General features: G+C 45.4%; 1 protein-coding gene across 1 annotated transcript; it reads left to right on the forward strand.

The window, feature by feature from the left end:
- Window positions 1-7025: 7025 nt before the first annotated feature.
- Window positions 7026-12085, forward strand: LOC140422191 (uncharacterized). The gene is made up of 2 exons (XM_072507212.1): window positions 7026-7411; window positions 7816-12085. The coding sequence occupies exon 2, from the start codon at window positions 8172-8174 to the stop codon at window positions 9015-9017; it is 846 nt and encodes a 281-aa protein (XP_072363313.1). The 5' UTR covers window positions 7026-7411; window positions 7816-8171; the 3' UTR covers window positions 9018-12085.
- Window positions 12086-12891: the final 806 nt, after the last annotated feature.

The raw sequence follows: 12891 nt of genomic DNA on the forward strand, positions 1-12891 counted from the left end.
AAAAGCTGTTCCCATTAGCTGATGGTACAAGGATGAGGAGGACACAGATTTCAGATTATGTATCAGAGCTGTATCTATATCACAGCGTGGACTCAATGGGTTGAATGGCCTCCTTCTCTGACCAATGACTGTGATATAAAGGGAACAATTTCAGCTTCTCCAGTCTCTCCAACTAACTGAAGTCCCTCATCCCTGGTACCATTCTCGTAAATCTCCCCTGTACCCTCTCTGAGAACTTCACATTTCCTAAAGTGTGGGGCCCACATATAGGGTTCCAATCTAGAGGGATAGAACTGAAAAGGTTATGTTCAACTTGTTTAGACCCAGGGTTAGACTATGCTGGGAGTACTATCAACAGTTGTGATCTCCATATAGTGTGATGAATGTATGTATTATATGCATCTGGTACCAGAATGGTTACAAGCCAGGTTAGTGTGTGTACATATCTGCTGCAGTATTAAAACAAATCCTGGTTTAAAAGACAGGCAGACACTGTGGCTACAAAACAGGTAATTAAGGTTTCATAAAAATGAGATCATCCTTATTTCAAGCATGTTAATGTGTAAAAGGACAAGCCGAATGGATGTTTGTTGTGATTTCTGTAGAGTAGATAATTAGAGGCATTGTGTTTCAACTTAATTGATCTGGTCATGGGATTTGAGTGGGACATGGATTATGTAACTAATGGAAGGAGCTAGGTTTGTACCATGCCTGTAGCATTGAGTCAGTCAGTTGAGATTTGACTGTGAACAGAACAGCAGCTTTTGGAAAGTTAAACAGTGGTTTGACACAGGCAAGAATCTGAGGGCTGTTTCTCTCTCCAGGGTTCCTCTTTCTGCAAGCAGTCTTTGAAAGGAATGATTTATTTAGAGGCTGGCCTGTATTCCTGTGTTTACTCACTGTATTTAAAATGGGCTTTGACCTGAAATAGGTTTTGCCTGATTGGAGATGAAGAAAATAGCAGTCAGGAGTTTGTGTTTCATTTTATTGTTAAGCATTGTTTAACTCACAATTTTAAGCTATTTATGTTATAATGTTAAAGTTAGTTTAATGCTGTGGCAATAAAGTTTGTCTTAATAAACCATTTCCCTATCTGTGTGTGGAAACACTCCTGGAACAAAGTATTATTTCTTCACAGCTATTGTTATGGGCCAAAGTTCAGAGAACCCCAAAGTGTATCATGGAGTTCACCTGACCCACAACTTTTACTAGATTGTGATATGGGGAGCACACGGCTCACTCTACAGGTGTGGTACAGCAGAAATGGAAAAGTAGTTTTTTAAAGCAAAACAATGTTTATTCTATGAACTCAAGTTAACCTTTTTAAAACAACAGTGAACATCTTAGCAACCATTAATTCAAATACAACCCACAAAGAATACAACACTAAGTAGAATCGTAGAATTTACAGTGCAGAAGGAGGCCATTCGGCCCATCGAGTCTGCACCGGCTCTTTGAAAGAGCACCCTACCCAAGCCCACACCTCCACCCTATCCCCATAACCCAGCAACCCCACCCAACACTAAGGGCAATTCTGGACACGAAGGGCAATTTAACATGGCCAATCCACCTAACCTGCACATCTTTGGACTGTGGGAGGAAACCGGAGCACCCGGGGGAAAACCACGCACACACGGGGAGAACGTGCAGACTCCGCACAGACAGTGACCCAAGCCGGGAATCAAACCTGGGACCCTGGAGCTGTGAAGCAATTGTGCTAACGACTACACTACCGTAATCCTTAGTAAATTCCCAAACAACATTCAGAAGACAAAATACCTTTTTCAACACCAAGATCGGGTTTAAATTCACTATTGAGAACATTTACTCCTTTGAAAATCCCAAATGAACATTCATAAGCTTGCAGGTTCACACACATCCAGCTGTGATTTCAGCTTCTCCAAAATTAAAATGAAACCAAACCCACCCTGCAGCAAACAGCCTAAAGTGAAAGTAAAAAGCTGACAGACCGCCCAGCTCCACCCACTCTCTGAGATCACTGCAGTAATAAACACCCATTTCTTAAAGGTACTCTCACTACAGATACTTATATACACACCCATTTATAAACACCCATGACACTATACAAATCAAAAATAAATTTCTGTCCTGGGTCATAACAGAAAAAGGAAATTGAGGCACTGGAGAAGATGCAACAAATATTCACAAGAATAATACCAGAACTGAGAATTTTTATCATAGAACTTACAGTGCAGAAGGAGGCCAATAGGCCCATCGAGTCTACACCGGCCCTTGAAAGAGCACCCTACTTAAGCCCACACCTCCATCCTAGCCCCATAACCCAGTAACCTCACCTAACCTTTGGACACTGAGGGCAATTTAGCATGGCCAATCAACCTAACCCACACATCTTTGGACTGTGGGAGGAAACCGGAGCAACCGGAGGAAACCCACGCAGACACGGGGAGAATGTGCAGACTCCGCAGACAGTGACCCAAGCCGGGAATCAAACCTGGGTCCTTGGCACTGTGAAGCAACAGTGCTAACCACTGTGCTACCTGCCGCCCCATTGCACATTAACCCTCAGGAAAGGCTGGGGCTGCTTTTCGCTAGATAAAAGACTAGAGGGTGATCTGATGGAAGTCCTTAAGATTATGAAGGGGTTCAATAATCCAATAGGAATTTCAATCAGAAACCTCTTTACCCAGCGAGTGGTGAGAATGTGGAACTCACTACCACAGCGAGTGGTTAAGGGGAACAGCATGAATACATTGAAAGGGAACCGAGATTCATAGAATCATTGAATTTACAGTGTAGAAGGAGACCATTCGGCCCATCGAGCCTGTACTGGCCCCTGGAAGCGTTCATGAGGGAGAAAGGAATAGAAGGATATGCTGATGGGGGAGATGAAGAGGGGTGGGTGGAGGCTCATGTGGAGCATTAATACTGACATTAAATTGTGTTGTTGCGCTCCGAGGTTCAAAGAGCATCAAACTAATAAAGACTTTTATCAATGAAGGAATTTTATTTCCCTGTTAAGGGGTAATTTAGTGTGGCCAATCCACCTACCCTGCACATCTTTGGGTTGTGGGGTGAGACCCACACAGACACCCGTGGGGGAGAATGTCCACACGGACAGCGACCCAGAGCCGGGTTCAAACCCAGGTCCTCGGTGCCAAGAAGCAGCAGTGCTAACCACTGCACCACCGTGCCGCCCTGACATCAGCTATTTGTGAAGGGGATATGATAATGCACGGTTTGAATAAACTGCACATACACTGTATTTCCCAAAATAATTCCATTATGTTCCTCCATGTCCAGTTGTATCTGTGCCTTTTCCATGTAAGGTTTACTGAACAGTAAGGATATCTCCTCAGATCAGTGATGGCAGACTCGGCTAGTGAGTGGATCGCATGAGTGACCCTCATTCATCTCTGTGTCGGCAAGATTGAAATCCACTAACTGTGACCTATCTATCAGATTAAATACATTTAATACATACCAAATATTTCATAATGAGTTATAGAAAATGCTTAGTTCAATTCATTTATATTTTAATTGAACTATCAACTTCAAATGTTAAAAATAAAATATTTACACTTTGGATGCAGAGGGAGTGCACGGCTCACAGTCAATGTTGTGCAATCAGAATGCTCCTCACTTCACTTCCCCTCGCTTCACATGTGTCAAGTCAAGTCGCCATAGTGCCAGTTGACCACAGGCTGCCTTCCCCTTTGACAGGGAGAGCTGAGATATGGTGATTTAACTGGAGGATTACCATACCTCAGGTGAGGGCCAAGGTTGAGAAGGCAAAGCCTTCATGAATAACCTCAGCCAGTACGGGATTTGAACACGTGCTGGTGGCCTCGCTCTGCATCATAAACAAGCTGTCCAGTGGATCACTTCAGTAATACCGGTAGAAAAAAACTATGTGGACGGGAATCGGTGGAATATGGCAACCCTGCCTGTGGGCAACAGTCAGCAAAATGCCTTGTGGGCCGCGCTCAGAACCCAGATGGGCTGCATGTGGCCCCCAGGCCGCTGGTTTCCCACAACTGCTCTGTGTGTGGGAAGGGATTCACTCAGTCATCCCACATGCTGAGACACAAATGAGCTCACAGTGTGGACAAACCGTTCATGTGCTCTGACTGTGGGAAGGGATTCAAACATTCATCCACCCTTCTGACACATCAGCGAGTCTCTCCCCGGTGTGAACTCATTGGAGTGTCAGCAGGCTGGATAATTGAGTGAATCCGATCCCACAAATGGAGCAGGTGAATGGCCTCTCCGTGTTATGAACTCGCTGATGAGTTCACACAGGGGAGAGACCATTCACCTGCCCGAAGTGTGGGAAGGGATTCAGTGAGTCATTCAATTTTCTGACTCGCCAGCGGGTTCACACCGGGGAGAGGCCTTTCACCTGCACTGTGTGGGGGAAGCGATTCACTCGTTCTTCTAACCTGCGAATACACCAAGTCACTCACACCAATGAGAGTCCCTTTAAATGCTCTGCCTGTGGGAGTGGCTTCAAAAGTTCTCAAGAACTGATGTCCCACCAGCGCACTCACACTGAGGAGAGACCGTTCAGCTGCTCTGACCTTGGGAAGAGGTTTAGGTCATCCAACATGCTGGAACACCAGAGAGTTCACACAAGGAGAGGCCATTCACCTGCTCTGAGTGTGAGAAAGGATTTATCCAGTTATCCAAACTGCAGATGCACCAATGAATCCACATCGGACAGAGGCCATTCACTTGCTCTGATTGTGGGAATGGATTCTGTGATTCATCCACCCTGAAGCCACACCAGTAGAGAGAAGTCGTTCATCTGATCTATTTGTGGAAAAGGATTCACTCTGCTATGCATCCTGTTGAGACAGCAGTGTTCAGAAGTGATGACAGGGATTGGCTTCTGCTGTTATTGCTGCTGTTAATCACATCCAGGACTGAACCATCTTCATTCTGACACTTAGTGAGGTTGGACGGTTAGAGGGTTTCTTTCTGCTGGACTGGCCGGTCTCACGACTTTGCTTCCAGTGGGCTGATGCGCTTCGAGTCTGGGAGAGTACATCTCCTTTGAATTAATCCACAAAAGGTCACTTCCCACAACCGAGTGAATCCCTTCCCGCAGTCAGACAGGTGAACGGTCTCTCCCCGGTGTGAACTCATTGGAGTGTCAGCAGGCTGGATAATTGAGTGAATCCGATCCCACAAATGGAGCAGGTGAATGGCCTCTCCCTGTTATGAACTCGCTGATGAGTCGGAAGGCTATATGAATCACGGAATCCTTTTCAGCAAGTAGAGCAGGTGAACACCACATCCTGGTGAACACTTTCTCCCCAGTGTGAATGCACTGGTCGATCATCTGGCTGAATGACTCAGTGAATCCCTGTCCACATGCAGAGCATTTGAAAGGCCTCTCCAGAGTGTGAATTTACTGCTGTGTCTGCAAGGTGGATAAATTACTGAATCCTTTCCCACATTCAGAGCAGGTGAATGGCTTCTCCCCAGTGTGAGCTCTTTGATGTGGCAGCAGGTGGGATGACTGAGTGAATCCCTTCCCACACACAGAGCAGGTGAGTGGCCTCTCCCCAGTGTGACGACATTGATGAGTTTCCAGCACAGCTGGGGATCTGAATCCTTTCCCACAGTGCCCACATTTTCAGGTGCAGGCGTCCTTGAGACTCTCCAGGTTTCATAATCAGTTGAAGCCTCGTCCACAGCAAAAACGTGCAGGATTTCTCTCCGCTCTGAATGGTGCGATGTTTTATCAGGCTGTGTAATTGGTTAACACCAGAGCGGCACGGTGGTGCAGTGGTTAGCACTGCTGCCTAGGGTGCGGAGGACCCGGGTTCGATGCCGGCTCCTTGTCTGTGTGGAGTTGCACATTGCCTCCATGTCTGCGTGGGTCTCATCCCCCCCAACCCAAAGTTGTGCAGGTTAGGTCGATTGGTCGCACTAAATTGCCCCTTAATTGGACAGAATAATTGAGTATTCTAAATTTATAAAACAAAGTAATTGGTTGATGCTTTTTCCAGTCAGTTCCTTGGAACGCATTTACCCAGGTGTCTGTGTGTCTTGGTGCTTTAAAATCTCTTGAGACAGACAAACATTTCTACTTCTAGGTTCAAAGTCCGATGATATTCAGGTCCCAAGGAATCGAGTGACTTTGTCAGACCCAGATGCGAGATTTACTTTCAGATTTCTGTCTGTAAATCCTCACTTTCTAATGTACTGTAAAAGGAGATTATAAATATCATCACTGTCAAATAAAATAGAAATTCAGAAGACAATTCTAGTTTCAATGGAATATTTTTCCTCCCTCGTTCCCCTAAAGCTGTAAATTTCCATCCCACATACTCCCTCCATTCTCACTCTGCTGTATCTAATATTAACCCATGATTAGATATATGGGGTAGTGGGGGGGAAGTTTATTTCGGCAGTGAGTGCTGATGACTTGGAACTCACTACCTAGTGGTGCAAGTTGAGACGATAAGATTATTTGAAACTGAACGTAGAAGGGCACATGAAGGAAATAAACTTGCAGAGGTATGGTGATATCGAGGAGAAATGGGACAGCCTGAATTGTTCTGCAGAGAGTCGGCATGGACTCAAGTGACTGAATGGATTCCTTCTGTGCTGAAATAAAACTGTGAAATTATTCACAGACCTATATCAGAAGACAAGAAATAATAATAAATGGCTTAACCCCTTTAATGTGAACATTATGAAAGAGACCATTCTTTTAGCCAGACAAATAAATATGTCAAGCTGAGGGAGCAAAGGATGTCAATGTCTTTCAGAGAGAGAGACAGAGAGACCTGGGCCAAGCTTTTCAGAGTCTGCACCCTCCCTGGATTCGCTTCCTTTCCCTTCAGTTGCTGCAAGTCACCAATGTCCCCACAGAATGAGAAAGGAAATGGAAAGGGGGAAACACTGAGCTCCCAGATGAGGAGGAAGTTTTAGTCTGAAACTCATTGTCCAACCTCCGAATTGTGACGTCACAATGAAGCCCTGCCTGAATCAACCAATACCAAATCACACAGCTCCACGGTGACGTCTGCGGGTTCCAGTGCGCAGTCCCGTCCCCATTGTTCCCCCTCCCCCGACACCTCCTCCAGACACGGATTCCAGGCAACCGGCTGACGGCTCCCGCCAGAGCGAGAAGCCTCTCGGTGATCTCCGCCCAGGTCCGGGACTGCGCATGTTCAAGGGGCGGGTTGGTGCGCATGTGCGGGGAGGCCCCGTCCCTTGACCCTCATGCAGAAATATTGACCAATGGCAAACTGGGAGGACCGGAAGGCCTCTTCACCGCCTGCCAATCAGAGTTCCTTCATTGTCTACCTGCAGACTTTGGAAATTGAGCTTGTTAACCTGCTCATTCCTGCCCAGCAAAGCTGCTGCTCCTCACTCTGAATGAGCTTGAGCTTCACACCTCCCGTCTCCAACATCTGTGAGTAAAACACTTTATTTTCTCCCCCTTTCCATTTCTTTTCTCATTCTCACCTTCAATTGGTGACTTGCAGCAACTGAAGGGAAAGGAAGTGAATCCAGGGAGGGTGCAGACTCTGGAAAGCTTGACCCAGGTCTCTCTCTCTCAAAGACATTGACATCCTTTGCTCCCTCAGTTTGACACATTTATTTGTCTGGCGAAAAGGATGGTATCTTTCCCAATGCTCACAGCTCAGTCACTCCGCCCCTCCGAATCCGCTCCCTGAAGACGACGTATGGGGTAGTTTTTGGCGACTAGGTATTGGGGAATGAGAGAGGAAAAAATGTTCCATAGAAACAAGAGTTGTCGGTTATGAATTTCTATCCTTCACTTTTGTAAACTCATTTTGTAAACTCCTTTTATAGGATATTAGAAGAGGAGGAATTACAGACAGAAATCTCAAACGTAACCTCTCGATGTGACGGAGTCACTCTGTTCCTTGGGACCTGAATATCATCAGCCTTTGAATCTAGAAGGAGAAATGTTTGTCTGTTCTGTCGGCTTCAAAATATTTTAGCCATCAGTGTGACTGGAAAAGCACCGAGACACACACACCCGAGTGAGAGTGTTCCAGAGCACTGACTGTGGAAAGAGCTTTAACCGGTTACACAGCCTGAAAAAAAAATCACACCATTCACAGCGGGGAGAGACCGTACACGTGTTCTGTGCAGGAGGCGTCAACTGATTGTCTGACCTGGAGAGACACGAGGAGACCCAAAACATGGAGAAACCGTGGAAATGTGGGAACTGTGGGAAGGAATTCAGATCCCCATCTGTACTGGAAGCTCATCGACGCATTCACACTGGGGAGAGGCCCTTTACCTGCTCTGTGTGTGGGAAGAGATTTGCTGTGTTATCCAACCTGCGGGCACACCAGCTAATTCACACCGGCGAGAAGCCATTCAGCTGCTCTCAATGTGGGAAGCGATTCAGTGATTCATCCAACCTGCGGAATCATCAGCTAATTCACACTGGGGAGCGACTGTTCACCTGCTCTCAGTGTGGGAAGAGATTCACTCAGTTATCCCAGCTGAAGAGTCACCAACGGGTTCACACTGGCGAGAAGCCATTCACCTGCTCTCTGTGTGGGAAGGGATTCACTGAGTTATCCAGCCTGAAGAAACATCAGCGAGTTCACACTGGGGAGAGGCCATTCACCTGCTCTCAGTGTGGGAAGGGATTCCGTGTTTCATCCGTACTAGTGAAACACCAGCGAGTTCACACTGGAGAGAGGCCATTCACCTGCTCTGCTTGTGGGAAGGGATTTACTGAGCTATCCATATTGAAGAAACACCAGCGAGTTCACACAGGGGAGAGGCCATACACCTGCTCTCAGTGTGGGAAGAGATTCACTCGGTCAGACACCCTGCAGTCACATGAGCGAATACACACTGGGGAGAGGGCATGCAAATGCCCTCAGTGTGGGAAGGCATTCTATGTTTCAACCAGCCTATGGTCACATCAGCGAGTTCACACTGGGGAGAGGCCGTTCACCTGCTCTCAGTGTGGGAAAGGATTTATTCACTCATCCAGCCTGCGGTCACAACAACGACTTCACACCGGATAAAGGCCACTCGTGCCCACAGCCTGGGAAGGAAATCTGTGATTCATCGCAGCTGCTGATTCGCCAAGTTCACAATTGATTACAGTGGTTGGATTCTGTTATTGTTTCTGCTTCAATTACATCCAGGACTGCATTTTGTTCATTCTGACAGTTGGCCAATGGGGATGGTCAGACGGTTTCTTTCTGCTGGACTGCCGGTCTCACGAGGTTGCCTCCAGTGGGCTGATGCTCTTTGAGACTTGTTGCAATTGCCTGGTTCTAAATTTCACGAGGATCACAGACTGAAAGAGTGTTTGTAAGTTTGAAGATATTTAGTTCCCATTTCTGTTTGGAACCCCCAAAGCTTGCCACCTTGCCATGGAGATGGGCTGTGGTGGTTACATGTTTTTTTCTGTTTAATTTATTTGGGTGTTCTTCACAGAAGAAAACTATGAGGGTATGAAATAAATGAAAGAAAATTGCTTATTGTCACAAGTAGGCTTCAAATGAAGTTACTGTGAAAAGCCCCTAGTCGCCACATTCCGGTGCCTGTTCGGGGAGGCTGGTAGGGGAGTTGAACTGTGCTGCTGGCCTGCCTTGGCCTGCTTTCAAAGCCAGCGATTTAGCCCTGTGCTAAACAGCCCCCTCGGAGGGGCAAGTTGTTTGAGGTGGATTGGGAAACCGGGATTAGCTAAGATTAAAGGAAATATGACATATTTACCAGCTGGTCAGTTAGCTCAGTTGGCTGGTTCATGATGCGGAGCGACGCCAACAGCATGGGTTCAATTCCCCTACAGAGGTTATTGATGAAGGCCCTGCCTTCTCAACATTGCCCCTCACCTGAAGTGTGGTGACCCTCCAGTAAGTAATCACCAGTAAGCTCTCTCTCTCTCAAAGGGGAGAGCAGCCCATGGTCCTTTGGTGACTTTCATTTTACAGAATACAACAAGATTCCTTTAAGGATCACAAATCAAAGTTAAAGATCCCATTAGATCAAAGGAAGCGGCTCTTGAAGTGGCCAAAACAGTAGTAAGCCTGAGGATTGGGAACTTGTTTCGAATTCAGCAAAGGAGGACAAAGAAACTGATAAAGAAAAAATAGAATATGAGAGCAAACTGGGGAGAAACATAAAAACCCACTGGAAAAGCTCCGATAGGAATGTGAAAAGGAAAAGATTAGCAAAGACCAACATGGGTCCATTCCAGGCAGAGACAGGAGAGTTTATAATGGAGAATAAGAAAATGGCAGAGAAACTAAACAATGTGTGTCTGTCTTCATGGAGGAACATACAGAAAATTGTTCAAAAACTCAAGGGAACCAAGGAACTGGTATTCAAGAGGGACTGAAAGAGATTAGTATTAGTGACAAAGTAGTATTGGAGAAATTAATGTGGGTTGAAAGTTAATAAATCCCACAAAGTTGATGCTCTACATCCCAGAGTGCTGAAAGATGTGGCTGTAGAGATAGTGGATACATTGGTGATCATCTTTCAAAGATTCTACAGATTCTGGAATGGTTCCTGCAGGTTGGAAGGTGGTAAATGTAACCCCAATATTTAAGGAGGGAGAGAGTAAACAGGGAACCACAGACGCATTAGCCTGACATCAGTAGGAGGGAAAATGCTGCAATCTATTATAAAGGATGTGATAACAGACAAATTAGGAGCAGGAGTAGGCCACTCGGCCCCTCGAGCCTGCTCCACCATTCAATAAGTTCACGGCTGCTCTGATTGTAACTTCCAATCCACATTCCCGCTACCCTCCCGATAACCTTTCACCCTCTTGCTTACCAAGAATCTATCCAGCTCTGCCTTCAAAATATTCACAGACTCTGCTTCCACTGCCCTTTGAGGAAGAGTGCTCCAAAGACTCACGACCCTCAGAGAGAAAAAAGTTCTCCTCTGCCTTAAATGGGCAAGTTATTACTTTTAAAGTGACTCCAATTTCTAGATTCTTCCACAAGAGGAAACATCCTTTCCACATCCACCCTGTCAAGGCCCCTCAGGATCTTTTACGGTTCAATCAAGTCACCTAAACTCCATCGGACACAAGCCCAGCCCGTCCAATCATTCCTCATAAGACCAGCCTCCAATTCCAGGTACGAGTCCAGTAAACCTTCTCTGAACTGCTTCCAACACATTGACATCATTCCTTAAATGAGAGCAATACTGTACACAGTGCTCCAGATGTGGTCTCACCAATGTCCTTTGTAACTGAAGCATAACCTCCCTACTTTTGTATTCAATTCCCCTCACAATAAACAATAACATTCTATTAGCTTTCCTAATTACTTGCTGTACCTGTATACTCGCCTTTTGTGATTCATGCTCTTGGACACCCAGATCCCTCTGAATCTCAGAGCTCTGCAATCTCTCACCGTTTAGATTATAAGCTTTTTTTATTCTTTCTACCAAGATGGACAATTTCACATTTTTCCCTCATTATGCTCCATTTGGCAGATTTTTTCCCACTCACTTAACCTACCTATATCACTTTAGTCTCCTTATGTCCCATTCACAATTTACTTTCCTTCCTATCTTTGTTACAATTGGAACATAGGAGCAGGACTTGGCTATTCAGCCCGTCGACCTGCTCCACCATTCAATACGATCATGGCTGATCATCCACTTCAATGCCTTTCCCCCCACACTATCCCCATATCCCTTTGTGTAGGGGCTGGTTTAGCACAGTGGGCTAAAACAGCTGGCTCATAAAGCAGGATAAGGCCAGCAGCGAGGGTTCCATCCCCGTACCAGCCTCCCCGAACAGGCGCCAGAATGTGGCGATTAGGGGCTTTTCACAGTAACTTCATTTGAAGCCTACTTGTGACAATAAGCGATTTTTGTTTCATTTCATGTTATTGGGATTTAGAAATCTGTGTCTCTGCTTTAAACACACTCAATGACTGACCTTCCACAGCCCTCTGGGGTAGAGAATTCCAAACATTCACAACCCTCGGAGTAAAGAAATGTCTCCTCTGAGACTGGTCCTAAATGGCTTCCCCCTTATTTTGAAATTCTGTCCCCTGGTTCTAGACTCTCCAAACGGGGGAAACATCTCACCTGCACCTGTTACCCATTATTTTTGGCTATCCTCAACAGACACAGAATACAAAGCAGCTGATAAATGTGAAGAACTGATGATGAATGCTGCAGCATCGATAGCAACCTGTCTAACCATCAAGAGAAGAATTCTGCTGTCAGAGCCAGGCAACTACATATCACTGAATTGTTGAAGCTTTTCTTGTGTAATCTTGGAGGCCGCCCCGGTCTTTGGAAATCTAGGAATGGGTAAATTTATGCTCGCGACTGTGACATGTGAGACTAAAATGGACTACACTCGTGTGTATGTTTGCCTGTTGAAAAATGTAAAATGTTATTATAGAGTACAAGTTGCATGTAATCATAAGAAATGTTTAAAATTTTAAAAGTTTTTAGAAAAATAAAGCCATCTGCGTACATCGCTGGTTCATTTTTTTTGAAGGGGGAGGTGTGACGATTGGAAGATTTTTGGAAAATTTGATTATAAATGTATTGGGCAATTTAAGGGTTAAAAGCGTGGGGTTAGAGTGTGATTCACTGCAAAATTATAGAGAGCAGTTTTTGGAGAAAGGTTTGGAGAGAGAAGTTCAATTTTGGGCCCACAATTCTCCCACAGTGAGATAGATTGAGATCTGTATCTTTCTTTTCCTGTTGTTTAATGGGAGATTGAGTAGTAATGTTTAAATGGGTAATTGTAAGCTGTTGTTTTGGGTGTGAAGTTAAAAAGTTTAATATTGTAGCCACAATAAAGTTTTATTTTAAAAATAACCACGCCCTATTTCTTCATGCGATCATTCCTGGAGTGAATCATTCCTTCCGCACAGTCACACAAATAGACTGAAATATTGGGGTTTTGGT

Source organism: Scyliorhinus torazame, chromosome 5, assembly GCF_047496885.1.
Source record: "Scyliorhinus torazame isolate Kashiwa2021f chromosome 5, sScyTor2.1, whole genome shotgun sequence".
Classification (NCBI taxonomy): domain Eukaryota; kingdom Metazoa; phylum Chordata; class Chondrichthyes; order Carcharhiniformes; family Scyliorhinidae; genus Scyliorhinus; species Scyliorhinus torazame.

What these genes read in the sequence shown, in the direction of transcription:
- LOC140422191 (XM_072507212.1), top strand. Translation starts at nt 8,172, where the DNA reads ATGGAGAAACCGTGGAAATGTGGGAACTGTGGGAAGGAATTCAGATCC.